At 50.7% G+C, this 21602-nt stretch overlaps 1 protein-coding gene across 2 annotated transcripts; it reads left to right on the forward strand.

Moving 5' to 3' along the window:
• The first annotated feature begins 1796 nt into the window (after positions 1 to 1796).
• Positions 1797 to 15332, forward strand: GAL3ST1 (galactose-3-O-sulfotransferase 1). Of its 2 annotated transcripts, none has more exons than XM_020800775.3 (3): positions 1797 to 2225; positions 9208 to 9341; positions 10362 to 15332. In XM_020800775.3, exons 2-3 carry the CDS (start codon positions 9217 to 9219, stop codon positions 11509 to 11511), a joined length of 1275 nt encoding a protein of 424 aa, XP_020656434.3. In that variant the 5' UTR covers positions 1797 to 2225; positions 9208 to 9216; the 3' UTR covers positions 11512 to 15332. The 2 variants fall into 2 exon arrangements, with proteins under 2 accessions (XP_020656434.3, XP_020656432.3); XM_020800773.3 differs by lacking the exon at positions 1797 to 2225 and adding an exon at positions 2232 to 8284.
• Positions 15333 to 21602: the final 6270 nt, after the last annotated feature.

A 21602-nucleotide genomic window follows, 5' to 3' on the forward strand; every position in this document is an offset into this window, starting at 1 on the left:
TCAGTTTCCCTCACTGAGAAGTCCACAAACGCTCTTTCCACTAAGGAAAAGAACACCTCAGGACAATCTCCCTTGTGGTACACAGGGAATTTCTTCAGGTCAGCCTTAGACAGTTGGCCTCCCTCAGAATCCCTATTATTATTATTGTTCTGGTTCATCATTTCCAGTTTTCTTAACTCATACGCCATCCTTTCTTTTTCCAGAGCAATTTTCTCTCTCTCCATTCTTTCTTCCCTCTCCATTCTCTCTCTCTCTCTCTCTAATTCAAATTGCCTTTGTTTCTCCCTTTCCTCTCTTCTTTCTCTCTCTAATCTTTCCTCCATTTCCCTCACCCTCAGTTCATGCTGTTGGGCTAGGAGTATTTTTCTGAGTTCTGGGTCCTGCTCTCCTGTGCTGTCACCTTGCACTGAGCCAAATTCATCCTCAGAACCTTGGTCAATCTGGGGGTCTTTCACCTCACTCATGTCTGCTACTTGGCTTCGAGTCAAGGGCATACCCCCCCTCAGAACAGGCTGCTTTAAAAAGTCAAGCCTCAAAATAAAACGACCACTTTTTTTCCTTTTACCTCAGAACCAGCTCTCCCTAGAGATTGCTGCTGTTCTTCAGCACTAAAGTTGCAACAGTATCGAGTCAGAGCCTACCCCCCTCTGCTGGGCCTCTCAGCTGGCAAGCTAGCTCACTGTTGCTACGCAGATTTGCCTCAGCTTTTCCCGCCAAAACTAGGCTGCCTCAGAGCACCTAAATCTAAGTCTCCCCAGTTGGCACGTTCTTCTACTAGTGCACCTCCCCGTGAGGTACACCTAGAAGATTACCTACGCGCCTCAGACTGTCCCTGACTAGACCCCCCTTGCTCTGGGCACACTTGCCAAGGCTTTGCTGGACCGCTGGACAACTGGACCAGTCGTATCCCACCCGCTGGACACCAATCAATGTGACAAACCCAGACCTACTGGGATATGTCACACAGTTACACTAAGCTGCCACCAACCATTCCCTATAATAAGTCACACAGACCAGGGATGGATTTTTAAACAACAAAAGAATAAGGTTTATTTTAAATACAAACAGGGTAAATAAAACAATCAGGTGAATAAAATAAAGTAACGTGGCTTATTCTCACACACACAAGCATACAGTTTGGTTCACCTAGAACCTTTAACTTAAAGCACAGACCCTGAACCCATCAGTTCTGGCTAACCCACAGACACCTGAACTTATCAGGTTGGTACTCTGACACACAGTAGTACCCTGTCAGACACCCAGACTCCCACAACAGCTTCTTCTTCCCCAGCTGCTGCTTCGTCCCAACCCAGTGTCTCACAGTCTGTCTCAGCATCTCCCCTCACCACACAGGCATCACATATTTATACAGTACAGCCCCTCCTCCTGATGTCCCGCCTTCCACTCCCCATAGGATGGAACTTTCCCTCCAAACCCATGACAGACAGGTAACATCAGTGCTGTTATGTAACAGTTGCATTGGAATAAGCTCTGTGCTTTCTGTTTGTGAAAGCTTCTTCTGCGGAAAGCTCCGCCGGCCCAGCTTGGAGATGTCTCCTGAAAATTCAGCTGGTCTAGAAAGCAAAGGAGCTGTCACATTTTGGTCCCCCTCGCCTCTGGGTGAGGGGCAGACAGAGAAAGAGGCCTCCTTGGGGTGGGTGGTGGGTGGGAAACTGATTTATAAATTCTTTTAATAGTAAAGACACGCGAATGTTTGCCCTGCTCCAGTGCCTAGCCCGGGCTGTTGTTCTTTCTCCTCCTTTTTCCTCCCGTGTTAGGCTGGGATGAGGACCTGCTGGATTTTGCTGCTCTTAGCAGGAGAAAGAGGGAAAGGAAAATCCATTATGCTGGAGACAATGACTTTGTTGAGGCCAGGGTTCCTGGAGACAAACGCTGGCGTTGTTCTCTCGGAGCTGGCGTTTAGGAGCCTTGTGAATGAATTCTCTGTGTTGCGTAAAGTGGGAGGAGAAACAAAGTCAGAGTGTCAGCCCTGGGCGGCCGGAGCCCGGCGCTCCGGCTCTCTGCACATTGTCCTGGTGGGAGAGAGTGGGAGGGTCTCACGAGAGCTTCCCCCCCCCCCAGAGGGAGAGAAGGGGCAAATGCAGTGAACCTGCTGGAGAACGAGCGGTCCCATGCCAGAAGAGCATCCCCAGGATTTCCCATCAAATTCGCCTCGGGACGGTGCCGGAAAAGGGTCCTGGGAAGACCTGTGATCCTAAGAAAAGGTGATGTACAAAGCCCGGCTCTTTATGGCTGCATATCTGACTGTATGAGAGAAGGGAGAAGGGTGGCATCGGTGGAATGCAGGAAGTGAGATGGACTGTGGGCATTGGACAGTCGTCCTGGGATTATGAGTAGCTGGTGGGCAAGAAGGGGCTGGCTTGTTGGGGGTGGCTGTCCGTTCACAATAATTGTAATATTTGAGGTTGGGAGTTGGTAAGGGTAGTGAATCCTGGGTCAGACCTGCGCCCTGTGTGTGTCTCTGTGTGATGATCCCTTTCTTTGTTTTCATGGATCAGGAGTCATCTCCCATGCATTAAACTTGCAGGACTGGGCTGCCCTCCATTGAAAAAGAAAACTTAAAGGAACGCCAGGGAGAGAGCCCTCCAGGAATCCTGGCAGGATTTGGGACGAGAGGGACCCAGCTGGCGTTTAGACAGGAGAAACAGGTTCAAGACCTCACTCGGTCGGAAAGTCTGCCCATGGCCTTCATGCAAACCAGCCTACTTTGGAGGATTAACATGCAAATGCATGTTGCGGAACTTGCTATTTGCTCTGAGAAATGCTGTAGGTGTAAAACTCTGCAGCACTAGAAGGCAGCTTGAGTCTTCGGCTCTTTCCAGGAGATGCTTCTGTAAAATAAGGGCTGTTTCGGAGATTGGGAATGTAGCTGACATGGCGTATGTGGTGTTTATAGGCGTGTAAGGGATCCGAGCCGTGTTCTCTGGTGAGTTTTCTCTCTTTCTCCTCTGGGGATCTGCGGTCGGTGAAAGCAGACCGTAACCCCAGGAGAGAAGGGTCTCTTCTCTGTGTATTAGAAAGTAATAGATCTCTGTGCAAATGGAAATCCAGGGATTCCTCCGAAGCCGAGGTGCTGCAGGTGAAGCCGATATCTGTTTTACTAGCGGGAGCCTATTAATGATTAACCTACGCTCTGAACCTAAAGTCAACAAGGAGGACAGGCTCAGCGAATGGGAAGAGAAACCACGCACGGTTGGGCCAAGAATGTCGGTCTGGGCCTGAAACTCTGGGTTTGGGAGTGGCAAGTGTCTAATTCAAGTGAAGAGTGAGGGTTAGGGTCTTCTGAGCAGAACAAGGTGATGCTTTCACACCTCATACACCTTGCTTCCCTTCCCTGGGTCGGTTTCTGCCAGCGAACCCTACCTGTGAGGAGGTGACCGCTCTGGTCTTTCAGATTCCTGCTTATGGCCTGCAGAGCCCGGGGCCTACGAGGTGCCCTGCCATTTACAGCTTGTCCGAGAGCCGTCAGCGGAAGCTACGGACCAAGTGGTTCCAGATCCAGAGGCTGCTGGAGAGAGGGACCCAGCAAGGTCCGAGGCCTCGCCCGTCCCGTTTCGTCACATCTCCACCAGGCCACATCGGGAACATGGGCATCCCTCCCAAGATGGGAAGCGGGAGCTCTTCTCGAACGCCGGGTTCCGTGACCTGCGGTGGCTCTTAAGTGAGCAGGACAAGGCTCTGGGTGGGAATCTGGCATCCGGTCGCCGTTACGGCTACCCCATCTGAGTGCCGGGGGTCGCCGGGAGATTTGAAGGTACTGGGGAGTTTAGTCCCATAGCATCCACGTGGAACAGGCAGAGGGGAGGGGTCATTTAGAGGGCATGGATATATAGCTCTGTCAATGAGACTTGGGCCCGTTCCTCCTTCTCGCTGGACGCTGGCGAGGTGGTGGGTTTGTCGAGAGCCCTCCAACAGTTGCCTGGGACTCACAATGGGTGAAGAAAGAGGAGTTAAGTCCCATACCTATTCAGGGTAGGGAGCCCGGTGAGGCTCGGAGGTGGCATTCCTCCTGCCCTGGACAGCGTCCCAGCATCCTTAAGGGGGTCACCTCTCTCGGGTGGGGTGGTGTTTTCATTATTCGTACATTCTGCTTGAATACATTTATGGAGGACATCTGTACGGTTTATTAAGGCGTTTTTTAATTAGCCTTGTTAGGGGTGTTGAGTCACTTCCGACGTATGCCGACCCTATGAACGAGCACTTTCGAACATGTCCTCTCCTCATCTCCTCCGTTCAGCACTTATAAACTGAAGCCTGTGGCTTCTTTTTAGGGCAGTGGCTGCCAACCTTGGGTCCCCAGACATTCATGGACTACAACTCCCAAAATCTCCAGCCAGCATAGCTCGTGGTGAAGGCACCTGGGAGTTTCAGTCTAAGAACTTCTGGGGATCCCAGGTGGGGCAATGACCGCTTTAGGGAGTCTGTCCATCTCGCCTTCGCTCTTCCTCTTGTTTGCTTTCACTTTGGGACTATTTTGTATACCACTGGGGTTTTTTATGGGCGGGGGGAATATGTCAGAGCCAAGCTTGCTGTGGGTGGCTGGCGTTGTTGCCTCCGAGTAAACCGAAAGCGACCATTTCTGCCTTAAGCCTTGGGATTCAGAGTTACTGCGAACCTCACCCCTTTCGTTGAGGCACACACGGAGCAATAAGGAAGTTGGCTTGCTGCGGTTGCCTGGGCAAAGTCTGCTTTATACGAGGAGAAGACCAGCGGCTTCAGCGCTTACCCTCAGGATGGACAGAGCTTGAAGGCTAAGATTTTACTTCCTTTCCGGTAGGATAAGATGGATGCCAAGCTTAGGACAAGAGAAGACCATCTAGAGCAAGAGGTGCCTCAGAACCTCACATGGTCGCCCTTCCGCCAGGCGTGTCTCACACTGGATACCTCCCTTACCTCCAACCCATCTTTGGGTTGCTGGCTCTTTTGGTGGGCCAGCTCCCCTCCGGGAAAGGTCAACGTGAGACATTAGCCTGCCATGCTCAATGACAAGAAGGATAAAGGAGTCTTGTTACCGAGTTAGGATCAATTTACAATGTGCATGCATTATTCATCGAGATGAGAACCTCAGCTGTATTACGTGCTCGGCCCACATCGTGGGTCCACCTTTCCCAGACCGTCAGTGGAAAAACTCTACACACACACACCGGCATCTGTGCATTCTGTGTACTATAGAAAAATTCAGACAATTTGTGTTTTGAATGCTTTTCTGTCTCCGAATAAGCTGTTCCCGGCATGCATCCCAATGAAACGAGCAACTAAAGAAGAGCAGCAAAGGAATTATAGACATAAAACAGGTCCTGCAGTGACAACCGAGGGTTCAAGAAACAGGAGCAGAGACATTAAGGCATGTTTGGGCAAAACTTGGAATAAAAAGGCCACCAAGATGTCTAGCAAAACTGAAGATGAATGGGAATTCCTATTAGCCTCTCTATTCTTATCCCAAGATAATTTCTCAAGCAGCTGCTGTGGAAAGGGAGCCTGTTTGCCCAGACTCCAAGGGCTCCCCAGTGAGTTTGTGAATAAGTGAAGTGTTAACAAAATAGCATCAATTCCCTTCGCTCTCAGTGGAAATGAAATCTGATAGCTCTGCCCTGAAAAATACCGTATTTTCCATGTCTAAGACGCCCCCATGTATAAGACGCCACCACTTTTCTAATACTGTACAAAATTAAGAAATCTTAAGTGGGGCTTAGCAAGTGTGGGGGGGAAAGGGATCAAAGCGCTGCAGGATCGCTTTGATCCCTGCTTTCCCCTCTACTTGGTTTTGTTCTCTCCTTAGCTTACTTCCGTGTATAAGATGACCCTCAATTTTTAGTCTAAAGATTTTAGACAAAAGTATAGTCTTTCACATGGAAAAAATACGGTAAATGGCCATTCAGAAGTGGAGTTTGGAACTGCATTGTGGCGACCGGTAGTACCGACTGATGAGGGGATCTCTGGTCCACAGAATGCAGCCAATGCCCTTAAAAATTTCCGCCCACTTTTAGGGTGCTGCTGAGTATTTTTGTGGTTTGCACCCTTAAAACGGACCCAGAATTAGCTCCTGAAATCTGCTCCCTTTGCTCTTTTGTGTTGCGGAGCAGAGAGCTTTATGGATTTGCCAGCATCTTAGGTGTGCGCATGGCTTGGTATTTTTCCACAGACATTCTAGAAATACATGATCTGACCTTTTCTGTCTTGCTTGGAAGACTCTGCCGGTGGGTGCGTTTGCCTTGGTTTGTCTTGCGAGATCCTATTCCAGCCGGACAAGGTGAAATAAGTAACAAAGAGGTCTTTTCTCTCTTGTTCCACTGAGAATGAGAGAGAAAAATTTGACAACAGAGCAAATGAAAAACTCTGTTCCCCACCAAGAGGGTCGTATCTGGTTCATGAGCTGCACAGGTGTATGACACTAATGGATGTTGTCTGTTGCAAATTTGCCTTTTAATTTTATTTTCAATGGGCCACATTTAGAAAGTGCATTGTTTTCTTTAGATTTTTTCCCCGGATAATGTGGATGTTTTAAAATGTCATTGGGGGCGGGGGGGGGGGAGCAAGCTGGTATGTGTTTGAAGAATGGGTCTTTTAATTGCTAGACTAGGGACTGGATCTCCTGCATTCAAGCCCATCATCCTGTCTCGAGCATTCCAGGGTTGCAAAGGGAAGGATCTCTGCCAAGTGGGTGGTATTATTGCCTAATGGCATAAGCCACAAGCTCCTTGCTTAAAGTGCTCTGTCCAAGCCTGTCTTCTTAGCCAGAGAATAGAAATGTTAATTTTTGGACTACAATCACCAGAATCCCCTAGCCAGCCAGGCTGGCTCTGCTGTCTTGGAGAACATACTTCCCTCCACTGGCATTTTTCTTTGCAGTCTCTGTGGCTCACACGTGTAGGTGTTGCATCAGAACTATGCAGTGGACAGAATGTTCTTGAGTTATATGGCTTTAGGCATGCACACGCACACACCCCGGCTGCCCAAATGCACATTTGCAGTCTGTCTCCATCAGCCCCCCCCAACCTCATGTATTTTCTGTCTCCTGTAGGAACGTATACAGTAGAACTTACCCCAAACATAGGCTCATGACTACATGAGAGATGTAACTGCACACCCAAGATTCTGAAAGCCAGTGAACGTTTTGAATGTTTTACTTGTGCATTCTCCATTTCACTCTTTATGTCTTTTCATTCTGTATGTCTGAAGAAGTAGACTTGATCTACGAAAGCTCATGGTAAAATATAATAGTCTTCAAGGTGCCGCCTGTTTTCATCTTGTTTTATTTTGGGTTCCCCCCCCCTTTGGATTTTGCCTGATGTGCTTGTACAGACCAACACGGCGACCTCTTCTAAAACTGTATTTTCTTCCTTACCTTCTTGTCCTCTTTCTTCCTCTTCATAGGTTTTTGTCTAAATAAGCAAACCCTTTATAGGTGCTCTGACTTTTTCTCTTAGTTTGATGGTCTCCATGGACTTTGTTCAAGAACGATGTCAACTGTGGGAGGAAAATCCCCCTCGCCACACAGCTGGTTAGATGTCCCAGGAGAAGCCCTCTTGACCTATCAGTCCTCCATCTGTAGAGGTTTTATCAGAGTCAGTAAAAATTAGAAATAGTTGGCATGACTGTAGTAAAAATCGCTACAAGTCTCCAACTTGGTTTCTAAAACCATACGTGAGCCACCTCTCGTTCAGTCTGTAAATTAAAACCCAAACTAGCTGCAGTTTTTGCCAAAAGTTCGTCTTCTGATCTGGCTCAGACCGTATCGGAATTAACCACGGATGCCACAACAAACAACTCACTAATTCCTACCTGAAAACGGCCTTCGGATCCCAGGTGTTCTGGGACCACACTTCCCAGAAATCCTGGCCAGCGGAGCTGATGTGGAAGGCTGCTGGGAGCTGTAGTCCGAGAACACCTGGGGGACCCCAGGTGGCTCTGAACAGGAGCCTCCACTGGGCCAGCCAGGGAGTCATGTTTTTACAGCCTCCCCCCCCTCCCCAAGCATTTCGCCTGCCTGCCTGCCTGCCTGCCTGCTGTGACCTCCACCTCCACCCCCACTCCAGTCCTGCTTCTCTCCCAGGGTTCGTGCAGAGCCTTGGGAAGCATGTCTCCTTGGCTTGACCCCGAGGACAGCGCAGCTGCAATGCAGTTGCTCGCATCCGCTCAAGCGCTCTGGCAGCCTCCAAAAGTGAAATCGCAGCAGAGCAGGCGGCTGTTCTGTCCGGCCACCAAGCTCCCCGGGGAAGACTCCGAGGCCGGGTTCCTGCGGACGCCTGCAGACCGTGGGCAGGTGCTATAGCTTTTTCATCTCTTTCCTTTGCTCACTGCTAAGGTGCAAGTGGCTACACAGATGGAGTGGGACAGAGGATGTGGTGGTGGGGAAGATGTGTGTGTCTGCCTTTCTGTGTCTCTCTCTGTGTGTGAAGACCATGTGCTGCCCTCCTCCTGCAAGACCATAGGGAAGGGAGGGTAGGGATGACACCCAAGAATCCTGCAGGAGGAATTTCTATGGGGCACGCCTGTGTAAAAGATTCTGGGGCACCTAGGGAGGTGATGGGGGAGAATGCTGCTCTTCAAGAATCCTGACACAGCCCCCAAGGGTGCGTGTGCCGCTGCCTATGCTTAGCTACAAAACGTGAAGTCACTCATTCCTTGCACCAGAAACTCTGGCTTGCAGGCTTCGGCAGCCACGTCCCCACCTGCTCGGTTCCCTCGTCTGTGCAGTACGGCAGATCACGGAAAGGGGAACGCTCCCTTTATTCCGGATTCTAGCTGCCTCAAGGCCCCCCCCAAAGCCCGTTAGAAGCAGCCTTGAAGTCCTACGTGACCTCGAACGGTGGTGACCTCACAGCCATGCAGCACAATATCATTGTTGCACCCCCACCGCCATCTCTTCCGGGGGCCATGAGGATTTCGTGGGTTATGCTGATCATTCTAAGTTGTTTCAGCTTTCTGTCGAGCTCCGTTAACCTCACCCTGCCCTCCTTCTCTCCAGCTTCTTGACCTGTCCTAGAAGACAAGCTGTTGTCCAGAGAAAGACCCAGGACCATCCTCAGCATCACCTCCAGGCGATGCTGGGAGAGGACCCCGCTCGCTTTCCTGTGCAGGGAATCCGGAGCAGGTGGATCATGGTTCCTGTTAGGTACGACACCGTTTCCTAGGCTCCTTATTTGTCCTGTTTAAGAATGCTCCCCTTTTCTCTTCCATTTCCAGGTGACGGCGATGCCCCAGAAAGGAAAGAACTGGAGGTCCATGTGTAAGGGGCTGGTCCTGGGGACTCTGCTGACCAGCTTCATGCTTCTCCTCTACTCCTACGCCATGCCGCCCTTACAAGTCAGCATGACCGAGTGAGTGAGCCCAGCCTGCCGGAGGACCACCCTGCCTCGGGACTGTGGGCGACGCAGTGGGTTTCCTGGGACACCCACTGTGTTGGAGGGGGGGGGTGTTTCAGCCCCTCACACCAGGGCCAGAGAAGGATAAATGAAGTATGCCTTTTCCTACCAGGCTCATTTCGGTTGCCGGCTCTTGTGCCATTTCCAGACCTTGGTGGTTGGGTGGATTTCCGCGGGAGATGTGGGGTCCCTGAGTTAACTTCATACTAGGCTGAAACTCTCTCCCCTCCCCAAAAACCAAAGGCCTGCCTCCAGCAGAACTGATGGAGGACTGGAGAACGAGGGGGAGATCTGGAATATTTGCCCAACTGTGTGTAGCCAAAACAAGTATGGAAGGAATTTAATTTTTTTTTTTTAAAATGTATCCAGAAATGTCAGTAGGTTCAAAATACAGCAGCAGGTTGCTGACTGGGGCTGGTCACAGGGATCACAAAACCTCCCCAGCTCCACTGACTGCTGATCTGTTTCTGGACACATTTCATAGTTCTCGTTCTAACCTATAAAGCCCTAAATGGCTTGAATCCAAGCTCTCTCAAGGAAAGGATCTCCCTTGACAAGCCTGCTTGAGTATTAAGATCATCAGGAGGGGCCTTTCTCTCAGTCCCTCCACCTTCACTGGTGCGTCAGATGGGGACACAGGAGAGGCCCTTCTCTATGGCTGCTCCCAGAGACTCTGGAACTCCCTGACACTGGAGGCCAGCATGCCCCCCCCCTTGGCTGTCCTTCCAGAAGTGGATAAAGACTTTTTTCTTCAGGCAGAGTTTCCCTGAGTGATTGGCTGTCTGAGATGTTTTTTTTAAGTTGTTGTGCCCCGTTGCTTTGAATCTGTTTCTGGCATTGCTTTTGTTTACCTTTTTTTACTGTGATTATTTTTTGATCCTTTTTAGTTATAGTATACTCACTGTTTTTAGCTTTAAATATTGTCTTTCTATGGATTTGAAGAAAGATTGCTAACCTCACCGTTCTCTTCCCCAGCGTTCCCATTCCCTATTCCTGCTCTTCTTACCCCGCTCAGGCCCGGCTGCTGGTTTCAGGAAACGGGAGTCATCATCCACTTGGACAGAAGTGCCTCCCGAAGCTGGACATTATGTTCATGAAGACTCACAAGACGGCAAGCAGCACCATCCTCAACATCCTTTTCCGCTTCGGGGAAAAGCACCGCCTGAAGTTCGCATTCCCCAACGGACGCAACGATTTTTACTATCCGTCCTTCTTCGAGCGAAGCCAAGTGCAGGACTACCAGCCGGGCATGTGCTTCAACGTCATTTGCAACCACATGCGCTTTAATTACGAGGAAGTGCGCAGGCTTCTGCCAGCGGACACCACCTTTGTGACTGTGCTGAGGGACCCTGCCTACCTCTTTGAGTCTTCTTTCCACTACTTTGGGCTCACCATTCCCTTGACCTGGAAGTTGCCTGGCGAGGATAAGCTGGCTGAATTTCTGCACGACCCTTCGCACTATTACGACCCCAGCGGATTCAACGCTCACTACCTCCTGAACCTCCTTTTCTTTGATCTGGGCTATGACAATAACATGAACGCCGACAGCCCGCTGGTTGACCAGTATATCCGTGAGATCGATGACCGCTTCCATCTGGTCATGCTGTTGGAGTACTTTGATGAATCCTTGGTGCTTCTGAAGGACTTGCTTTGTTGGGAGCTAGAAGACATCCTCTACTTCAAGCTCAACGCCCGGAAAGACTCCACCATCTCCAAACTGACTGATGAGCTTTACCAGAAAGCCACCGCCTGGAACCTCATAGATGCCAAACTCTACCGGTACTTCAATGCCACCTTCTGGCGCAAAGTGGACATGTACGGGAGAGAGCGGATGGCCCAGGACGTGGCCAGGCTCCACGAGGAGAATGAGAAGATGAGGAGCATCTGCATCGACGGGGGCCGCCCCGTGGACGCCAACGCCATCCAGGAGTCTGCCATGCAACCTTGGCAGCCGCTGGGCGAGAAGTCCATCTTGGGCTACAACCTGAAGAAAAAGATTCACAAGAAGCACCGGAAGCTGTGCCGCAAAATGCTGACCCCTGAGATCCAGTACCTGACGGACCTGGGGGTCAATCTCTGGATCACCAAGTTATGGAGCCGGGTACGGGAGTTTCTCAAGTGGTAGAAGGTGGCCACACTCCCTGTTCCTGCCGACCATGCACTCCCCCCCTTACCCAAAGAAAGATCCAGGTCCTTTCATTTCAGTCCCCATGCCCCGTTTGTCCTTAGGTTAGCTGGTTGGACACCTGTTTTGTTGCGCCAGCAGCCAATGCAAGATGTGACTTGCCAAGGAGAAGGACTTCTGGTCCCTGGTGGCTGAGGAAGGAGAGGACTGGCAGGGTGGCTAGGTTGGGAACGAAAGGCAGATCCGAGAGTCGCCCGGTTATCAGGGGGTTTAGTGGGAGGGAACACACAAGACTGAAGCAGAGAAGACCGCCCCCGCCCTCCGGTGTCATCTGGATTCCCAGTACTTGAGCCCTCCCTGTTGCTTAAGGTAAAATAGCTGAACAGACAGGAAGAGAGAACAGCCACAGGACCACCTTTGCCATAACCATTTAGAACTCTCTTCTCCACCTCTGGACCTCCCTTCCAAGCTTTGATCTGGGCAGAGACTGCAACAGACAAACTGCCGGCCGATTTTCTTAAGCCACAGGATTGTCAGGTGGCTGGCGAAAAGCGGCTGCGTGCCAGTGTGTGTTGGTGTGCCGATTCTCATGGAGTGTGTGTCCATGGAACGTCCTTTCAAAAAAGGTGCCTATGGGTCTATTTGGACCATAACCTTCAAAAGTTTTTGAAACCGTTGCCTCTCCCCTTGGGACCTCTTGACCCTGATCGCTTCGTGATGAGGGCCTTCGACCTTGATCAGACTTACCAACTCTCTTAACAGATTACGATTTCGAGGATCGTTTCACAGGAGTGGTTGAAGCAACAAAAACCCAATCAATACAAAACCATTAAAGGTTTGGAGTGCCGGTGTGAGACCGAAGCGCTACTCTGGGTGGATAACCTATGGGTGGGTGTTCTGTTTGTGAGATAGGGTCCTCCCTAAAGCCTTCGAGAGGCAATGTTTTGTTTGCTTGATTGTTGACAGCCCTTGGTGAGACTGAACCGAGCCAATTTTTGGCCATATCTGTGAGTGAATAATAACAAGCGTGCTCGTTATTACTGGTTTCAGATCTGCCTCCTCCGAACTGCATGCAAGAAGTCACAACGAACTGGAGGTTTCCTACCAGATCTGGACAGCAAGGTGAATGGAAGGCAGTTGGTGCCTTGATCCCCCTGTCGGAGGGGAAGATCAGCTACCTGGTGACTTCTCTTTTAATCACACTCTGGTGCTTTAAAGAAAAAAAAAGATCTGAGTAGTCTTGACTAGGATAAATGCCACTAAGTCTGAGTATATGAATATGAACTGCTCTTGGCCTCTGTATTCCCATACAGAGGTGTGTAAGAGAGACTGAATATATTGCCTCTTCTTTGCTTGTTTAAAAAGCACAACATGTTTCTTTTTATTTTCGCTTACTAGTTAGTAATATGTAGTTTTTGTTTATTTATTTTGAAGCCTCTTCTTTGTCTCTGATGTTTGTAAATGGATGGAAGACAAGACTGAAGGTGTAACCCGATGATGAATGACTGACACACCTCCCTCTGTCAATAACCCAGTAAATTCAAGCCATGGGAAGCAACCCCCCCCCAAAAAAAACCCAAAACTCATTGTTGTTTATGTGTCTTAAACCCCATCCTTGTTTAAACAAGGTTTGTTGTCAACACTCTGTGAGCATGGCATGTGTGCGTGTCTGTGTGTCTGTCCACGGTCACCCGACAGCTCTGAGACACCCTCTCTGTCTCTCGGTGGGTTGCCCTGCTTCCAGACAGATTGTAGCCCTGTCTTCTTTCTCCAGCCTCTGTGATGGCTGCCAGAGCATCCTCAAACCCACCCTGGTTTGAGGATCCCAGACTCTCTCTCCTCAAAGAGTGAGGAGGGAATGTGAGGGGGATCCCTTGAGAACCAGTAGGCTGACCAAGAGAGTTCAAGAAAGGAAGAGGGTGTATCTCTAAGACCAGCGTTTCCTCTTTCTACTTCTCGCAGTGAAGAGAATCCAGGAAGGAACTCAGGGTGACTGTGATTCATACAGGAGTTGCTTGCTGATCTTTTGAGGAAGCTGTTGGTCCATGACCAGAATCCTACTTGGGATCCCTGAAAGGATTTGCATGACTTGACGTGGCTAATTGCAGCTAGTTGACAAGGAGACGTGGGGTGTCTCAGCTGGGCAATCAGGTGCCTCACCAAGCACATAACCGAGACCCACCCCAGCGCCTCATCAATTAGTCTCAGCCAGGGAGGCAGACCGTTAGGCCAATGCCAACCGGATCCTGAGCAATGAGAGGCGAGCTGAGGCACAGCATGAAGAAGCAGTGGGTGGCGTGGGAAAGAAAAGGTGAGAACTTCACTTCCAAACCCGAGAGGAGGAAGGACCACTGTGAGGGCTACCAGTTTGGGACAAGTGGGCCACCAGCTGGAAGAGTGGCTCTTTCTACAGGTGGTCACCCGGGTCACGTTGAGGAGGCCTGCAGGCTCCAAGGTGTCCCAACACAAGAGTTGTGGGAAACGGCTGTGAACCAAATAGGAGAGAGGACTTGACAAGTCAGAGGCATGGTGGAGACTAGACATGGCATTTGCAGATTATTTGGACTACAAATCCCACAGTTCCCCAGTCTGGGCGTTCCACCACACACACCCAAACCTACAGACATCTAAATGTGTTGCACCTGGAGAAAGTGCCTGGCCGGAAAGGCTTCAAAGCTCTTGCACAGACCTTGCGCTGCCCGCATTTCGTGTGCAGATGGGAAGCTCGTTGGATGCTTTCTTTCTGCACAGGAATCCAGGGCAGAGAAAGGCCTCCGCTGGGCCTCTCAGGTCTTCCAAGCTTGGCTTCTTCTCCAGGTGAGACACCTGTAGGTTTTCTGCAGGTAGAGGTTTGTGTGGATGGACAATGATGGGATTTGTAGTCCAAGAGCTCTGAAAATCACACGCCTAATGGAGACCAGTGGCAGCCACTGATGGCTCCCTTTTCGAAGGTGCTGTGAATCTGCTCCCTTTACAGGAGCTCTCCACGGTGCTGAACTTGTTTGGGGGACAGGATCTGTACCTTAGAAAGCTCTTGTGATGGGCAGATAAAAACCAAAATGTGAATTCACAGCACCCCTGGAACTGGAGTCATTAGCAGCTGCCACTGGGGGAGTCTCCCTATCTTTTTTTCCCCTGAAGGGAAAAGCTCTGTGCCTCCATCTACGGACCAAGCTTTTCTAGGACAGGCTGTGCAGGGGGGATTGTTTCCTATTTAAAAATTTAGAGCAATTGGTTTTCCGGCTGATGAGGATCATCTGCCTGTCACCTCACACACACACGTGTGTGTTTTCACTGTGTGTGGAGGGGAAAGGAATCTTTGCACATGGACACACACACACACACCCATCCACAACTGGCAAAGGGTGGTTCTATCTCTGGGGAAAAATCAATGGAAGGGTCTGTTTGGTAAAATGAAGCAAAGAAGACTGAAGACCTAAAAAGGGGGATTCCGTCCATTTCCCTTTAGTCTTTGGCGCATCTAGAACCCATAGATTCATGCAGACCAAGTCAAGGCTCATCCCCATGAACAGACTTGGTGTGTAAATATGTCAGTCAAAAATTCATGGCATCAGAGTTGACGTCAAGTGTTTTGAGGAGGGGGTGAGCGTTGGGAGCCGTTGCCTTCCACAACCCTCTCGACATTTAGTGGTGGTGGGTTACAGTCCATGAAAAGATCATATTCCCACCCCCGGTGCCTGCTCTTTCCCATGTGTGGCTGCTTCCTCTTCTCCCTTTGAAAGGTGAATGCAAATCACTATGATTTTGTACAATAATTATAATGTATATCGGACTCTTTTTAATATAGAGATCTTTCTGTGGTTGTCCGTCTCGCCTCTCTTTTTATACATCACATCGTGGTCGAGGGAGATCAAGTGTAGCCTGGTGGCAGGGGGCAGAAAAATTTGGAAAAGTAGGGGAGGCAGATGCGAAACATGGGGCCCCTGAGAGAGAATGGCTGCCCAGGGGGGTTGAGCGGTACCCCGTTTTTCCGGGAAGGCCGAGACTGGCAAAGGAGCACTGGGTGAAGAGGTGGGTGCCATCTACTTGCGAAGATGGAACTTTATTTATGGTTCTGCTGTGTGTGTTGTCCTTTTCTTGTTCCTAAGCTGGGCCTCCTTTTCAGTTCTGTCCAGTGCCTCCGATCAGCCCGTTGGGATTGCTACGGCTCAGCCTGTAGATAAAGACAGGATCTGGGATTTGAAGATGATCTGCACAGGAAGCCAGGTTTTCCAAACTTGGCTTCTTGTCCAGGTAAGAGACCTGTAGGTGTCTGCAGGTAGAGGTTTGTGTGGATGGACAATGATGGGCTTTGTAGTCCAAGAGCTCTGAAAATCACACGCCTAATGGAGACCAGTGGCAGCCACTGATGGCTCCCTTTACGAAGCTGCTCTGAATCTGCCCACTTTACAGGAGCTCTCCAAGGTTCTGAACTTGTTTGGGGGACTGGCAAAGGAGCATTGGGCGAAGAGGCTGTTGCCATCTACTTGCGAAGATGGAACTTTATTTATGGTTCTGCTGTGTGTCTTGTCCTTTTCTTGTTCCTAAGCTGGGCCTCCTTTTCAGTTCTGTCCAGTGCCTCCGAGCAGCCCTTTGGGATTGCTACAGCTCAGACTGTAGACAAAGAAGGATCTGGGATTTGAAGGTGATCTGCACAGGAAGCCAGGTCTTCCAAACTTGGCTTCTTCTCCAGGTGAGAGACCTGTAGGTGTCTGCAGGTAGAGGTTTGTGAGGATGGACAATGATGGGGTTTGTAGTCCAAGAGCTCTGAAAATCACATGCCTAATGGAGACCAGTGGCAGCCACTGATGGCTCCCTTCACGAAGCTGCTCTGAATCCGCCCACTTTACAGGAGCTCTCCACGGTTCTGAACTTGTTTGGGGGACTGGCAAAGGAGCATTGGGTGAAGAGGCTATTGCCATCTACTTGCAAAGATGGAAGTTTATTTATGCTTCTGCTGTGTGTCTTGTCCTTTTCTGTTCCTAAGCTGGACCTCATTTTCAGTTCTGTCCTGTGCCTCCAGCTCTGAGCAGCCCAGTGGCCAGTTTTTCTAGTGATGCAGCTGACTTGGGGACCCATTTCTGTCTGAAATTCAAGGTTAATCATTACCTTCCCCAAGTTTTGTGTGCATAGCATAATGTGACTTTTGAGGCTCTGAAGAGGTTTGTTACAAGGAATTAAATGATAGAATCGTGGAGTTGGAAGTGACCTCTTAAGGCCATCGAATCCAACCCTCTCTGCTCAAAGAGGAAATCTGAATTACCGCAGCTCTGACAGAGGGTGGCCCCATTTTCTCTCGAATGCCTCCAGTCTTGGAGCGCTCAACTCCTCCCAAGGTAATTTGTAACTGCAACTAATTACTACCTTAGAAAAATAACTTCAGAGGCAGGAGGTATAGGAAAGGCTGTTTGTTATGTTAGCGGAGAAAATATGCTTACACACAAGTATGCAAGCATGGAGCCCAAAGTGTTAACTTACAGATAAGCCTTTTATAGGAGAAAACCACCACAACTAAAATAGTAACAGAAGTATAAATATATGACTCTTTCAAGTAAAAGCAAAAAGCAAATTGTGCTGTTTATACAGTATGCTGCCCCATAGCACTTAATGTCCTCTCTGGGCAGTTTACACCTTAATTATGAAGGCTACACATTGTCTCCTCTCCCCCCAGCGAGGTGGGTGCACATTTTACCGACCTCAAAAGGATGGAAGGCTGAGTGAACGTTGAGCCGGCTACCTGGGACTGAACCCCGGCTGCAGGGGGGGACCCCTCCAGCTGACCAGGGTTTCCCCTCCCTCCTACCCTCTTTTTTGGTCCGGATCCTGCCTGCTCCTTAGGAAAGGACCGGGAGGCCGGTCTCGACGCCCTCCTGGAAGAAGCGCCGAAGCCGGAGCGCCTCTTCTTCCTCTGGAGAGTGAGTCGGTTAAACAGGCAGGATAAGGCCCTTCATCAAAAACCCTGGATGGGGAGGGAGGGTTTCTCCACATGTTGGGATCCAGGAGCAGTGGGAGGGGGAGCGCAGGACGGGCGCCCTCAGCCCTCTGGCGCAGGGCTTGCCTGTGGGGAGCTGGAGAAAGAGGCAAGCCGATGCCACCGAGGCGCCCTCCGACTTCCTTCCCTGGCCCCCCCTCATTCTGGGCTGCCTCCTGGAACCGCCACGAGGGACCCGGGTCCATTTCCTGCACGGCCTCCTCGCTCTCCCACGCCACCGTCGGACCTCTGGCGTTGTGGCTCTCGGTGCCCCTTGGATGTTTCTCTGCCTTCTGCTTCTCTTCTCTCTCCCCATGTTTTGGGCTGCCCAGTCGTGCCTTGCGCTCTCTTTTTCCCCCCTTCTCATCATCCCTTCCTTCCTTTCTTGGGATATTTTGGTGCTCCAAGAAAGGTTCTGAACCATCATCTTGTGTTCCCCCCCCCTCATAAAACAAGCTTTTCTGCTGTATCTCGTGACCTCTCTTTAGCTGTAAAAGACTGTTGTCGTGAACCACAGTCTCTAGAGACGTTTCAGAAGAGCCCTGCCAGCTGATGGAAAATGGACAGATGCTCATCATCCTACTTCGGGGTGCAGAACGGCAGCTGGGTTCCCCTCCTGCTTGTTCCCAAAGTCTGCCTCTCAACAGATCATGTAGGGGGCAGTGGTTAGAGGAAGACTCTGGAGGCCTGGGTTCAAATCCCCCCCTCATCAACAAAACTCAAGGGGTGACCTTGAGCCAGCCTGACCGACTACCTCGCAGGGTTGTGAGGAACCTAAAGTGGGGGAAGGGAGAGCCGTGTTCCCTCATCTGAGCACCTTGGAAGGAAAGTGGACTATACAGGTAGCCAAGATTGTTCAGAAACGAGATGAACTGTTTTATGAACAATTTTATTTTAAGCCACCCTGAGTTGACATTGTCTAGAAGGGCAGGATAAAAATCTAATAAATAAATACATAAATAAAAATAAAAATAAAAAATGTCTCGGTCGGGGCTGGTAACAGCTGCTAGGCCTCTCCTCGTCTCCTCCGTTCAGGTGGGGAGCCTGCGGCACTGCAACCCAAAGGCTGCTCACGCAAAGACTATTTGCATTTTTCCACATCCTGAGACTTAGTCTCTCATTCTGACTTCTGATATCCTCAAAACAGCCCTGCAAGGTAGGTTAGGTGGCCTGAGAGCAAATTGCCCATGGTGACCCAGTGTGACCGTTTCACGGCCCAGAGTGTGAACACACCAGGAGGGAAATGCAAATTCACCTGCATGCATTCACTGTGCTCCTATAAAGAGCTGTCCTCCTCCTCCTCCATCATGGAGGGTCCTGTGTCTCTCGAGGAGGCTTTGAAGATCTTCTGGGGAGGCCCTTCTCTTGGTCCCCCCCCCGCCTTCCCAAGCTTGTTTGACAAGGACACGAGGCGGGGCCTTCTCGGTGGCTGCTCTCAGGCTTTTGGATGCCCTGCCAGTGTCCCCTGGAATTTATATGGCACTTTTGTAGCATTTATAGGCCACTTTTCTCCCTGTAGGGGACCGAAGGCGGCTCTCCACAGATAAAACCATCAGACAAACACAGATTAAAACAATGTCTCAGTCTCACGTTAAAACACTTAAATTTATTAAAAACCAGACTTTGAAACAGTTTTTAAAGATCTCAACGTCCAAAGAAAATGCAGAGGGGGGAACATTTCCTCCAGAATGTGGTTGCCTAGTAATGGGTGTTCTGTTGTGTTCCGTTGTGATCCAGAATCTTTGAGAGGCTGGGCTCAGAGTCCGGTCTTTGTGGAGTCCGTTGGTGGAGGAGGAGGAGGAGGATTTCTTCACAGCTCTCTGAGAGTGAGAGAGAGAAAGAGAGAGAGAGAGAGAGAGGCAGTCAAACATCTTCAAAATGTAAGTTGGGGTTTTCTCCTGGGGTCCCCCGCCTTAATCCTGCCCCCTCCTCTTTTTTGCTGATATCATTAATATTTTTTATTTTATCACACATGTAGACATACAAAACTAACAGAGAACACACAAAACAAGCAAAGGCAATAAAAAAACCCACATATAGGCAGGGTGGAAGCATTTCATACAATATTGTCCATTATATAAATCTGACTGCATCAACCTTATTGCTCTTAAAAATTTAATTCAAATATAAACCGTCCTAAAGTTATAGTAATTCTAGTGATTTATTTTTTTTAAAGATAATTTCTCTTACATCCATGGCTAACCAATTATATCTCAGAATATCAGTGCTTTACCATCATGAGAAATCCGCATTTCAGCAAAAATAAAATTTTAAAAAAACCCACCAAATATATTTATCTGACATTGGCTACTTAATCATATTATAATTCATATGTGCTTAATATCTTGATGTAAATGCCTTATAATTGTTGGAGTCAAATGGCAATTAAAAATTTCCAACTATGCAATCTGAAATGTCTGTGTTGAATCCCACCCCCCTCCTTGACCCGTCCAAACCCTACAGAGATTCCCCCCCTCCCCACGTCCATCCGGGCAGCTTCTCCTCCCTGGTCCCCCTTCAGCCGAGCTCTGTCCTGGCCGGCTTCTGTCCTGGCTGCCAGGGAGGCTCGGAGAGGTCCGGTCCGTGGCCCCTGATGCCCTGGGGTGGCCTGTCTGGGTCCATTTGGGGGGTGGGTGGGATGGCCCAATTTGGGGGGGCATTGGGAGGCCAAGCTGGAGCCAAGCCCACTTCTCCCTTCTCTCTCCCACCCATCCACCCGTTTCTCCTCTAGGCTGAAGACACTGAGGCGGCTTTTCCCCAAGCGGACAGCCAGGGTCGCCCCGGGAGAAGAGCCATCCAAGACCCTCCCCGCGGTCCCTCCCTTGACCCCCGGCTGCGGAGCCCTGATGGTCCAGCAAGCGAGTGGGCTTCTGCCACCCAAGAGGTTCTCCCGTCGTCCCCGGAGGGTGGATCCCTCCCCAGCCTCGGAGGGCTCTGCCGGACTGGCCCCCCCGGAAGAGCCGGTTTTGGGGACTCCAAAAGCGCCACCGGTGGGAGAAGCTGGCCTGCCCTTGGGCCGTCTCAGCCGGCCTAAGGGGGAGGGCGTCCTCCGGCCCCCCAGTCACACGGAGCAGCTCACCTGGGCCATTGTGGTGAGTGTGGGAGGCCAGGGACAGTGGGGAGGGGGGAAGGATGGAGCCCCGTGGTTTCCATCAAGGGCAGGGATCCAGGGCTGGAGAGGGGATCCGCCGAACGGCCCAGGCGGGAGGATTTGGGTGTCCCTTCCAGGCGGGACACGGGGTTCTCGGTGCCCCCCTCGGAAGGAGGTTTGCTTGTGGGGGGGGAAATAGGGGGAAAGAGAGAAAAGGCATGCTGGTTGGTGGCTGATGGAGGCTCTTCCTCTTTGGTCTTGTCCTTCCCTCCTCCAGAGAGTGATGACGGAGGTCCTCCCAGAGGCAGGTGTGCCTTCTTCCTCCACTGTCGCCTGTGCCGTCCAGGTCCTCCAGAGCCTCAGGTATCCAAAACAGGAGCGCAGACAAGGGTCCTCTGGACGTGTGTGTGTTCACACGTGGCCAAGCTTTGGGGGTGGGGGTGGAAGGAGGGGCGGTGATTTCTAATCAGCAGCCGGGGCTGCTTCCCCGTCTCCGGAGCGGCACCTCCTCCGATGCCCTTGGGGGTTCGGTGGTGCCTCCTCCCCGGCCGGCTGGGTGTTTCCCTTGCAGGTGGGACTAGACACCTTCCCACATGGTTTTCCCTCCCTCCCACCCTCTTTTCTCCATCAGGATTCTGCCTGCTAATTAAGGGGACCCTGGGCCGTTTCCTGCCTGGACTCCTCGCTCTCCCACGTAAGTCCATTCCTGGGATGGCAGGGTGGGCAGCCCCATTCTGGTGGCCTGGTGGCCCCAGATCTTGAGGTCTCCTAACCCAGGGTGAGGGGCTGATGGGACGCAGACGCCCTGCCAGAAGTCGCAAGAGACCTGCCTTGGTTCCTCTCCCTCGAGCCCTCGGCCCACATTTGCCTTCCCGGGGGTAGGGGGTGGGAATACAATCTGTCCCCTGTCCAGCTCCCTGATTTTACTGCTTCCGGGACTACCTCTTTGCCTCGGCTTTTGCTCTCTAGAGGGGTGCGTGGTGAGAAAAGAAAACACCATTTTGCAAATAACGCCCGTCTCCATTTCCC

This window comes from Pogona vitticeps, chromosome 14 (assembly GCF_051106095.1).
Source record: "Pogona vitticeps strain Pit_001003342236 chromosome 14, PviZW2.1, whole genome shotgun sequence".
Lineage (NCBI taxonomy): Eukaryota > Metazoa > Chordata > Lepidosauria > Squamata > Agamidae > Pogona > Pogona vitticeps.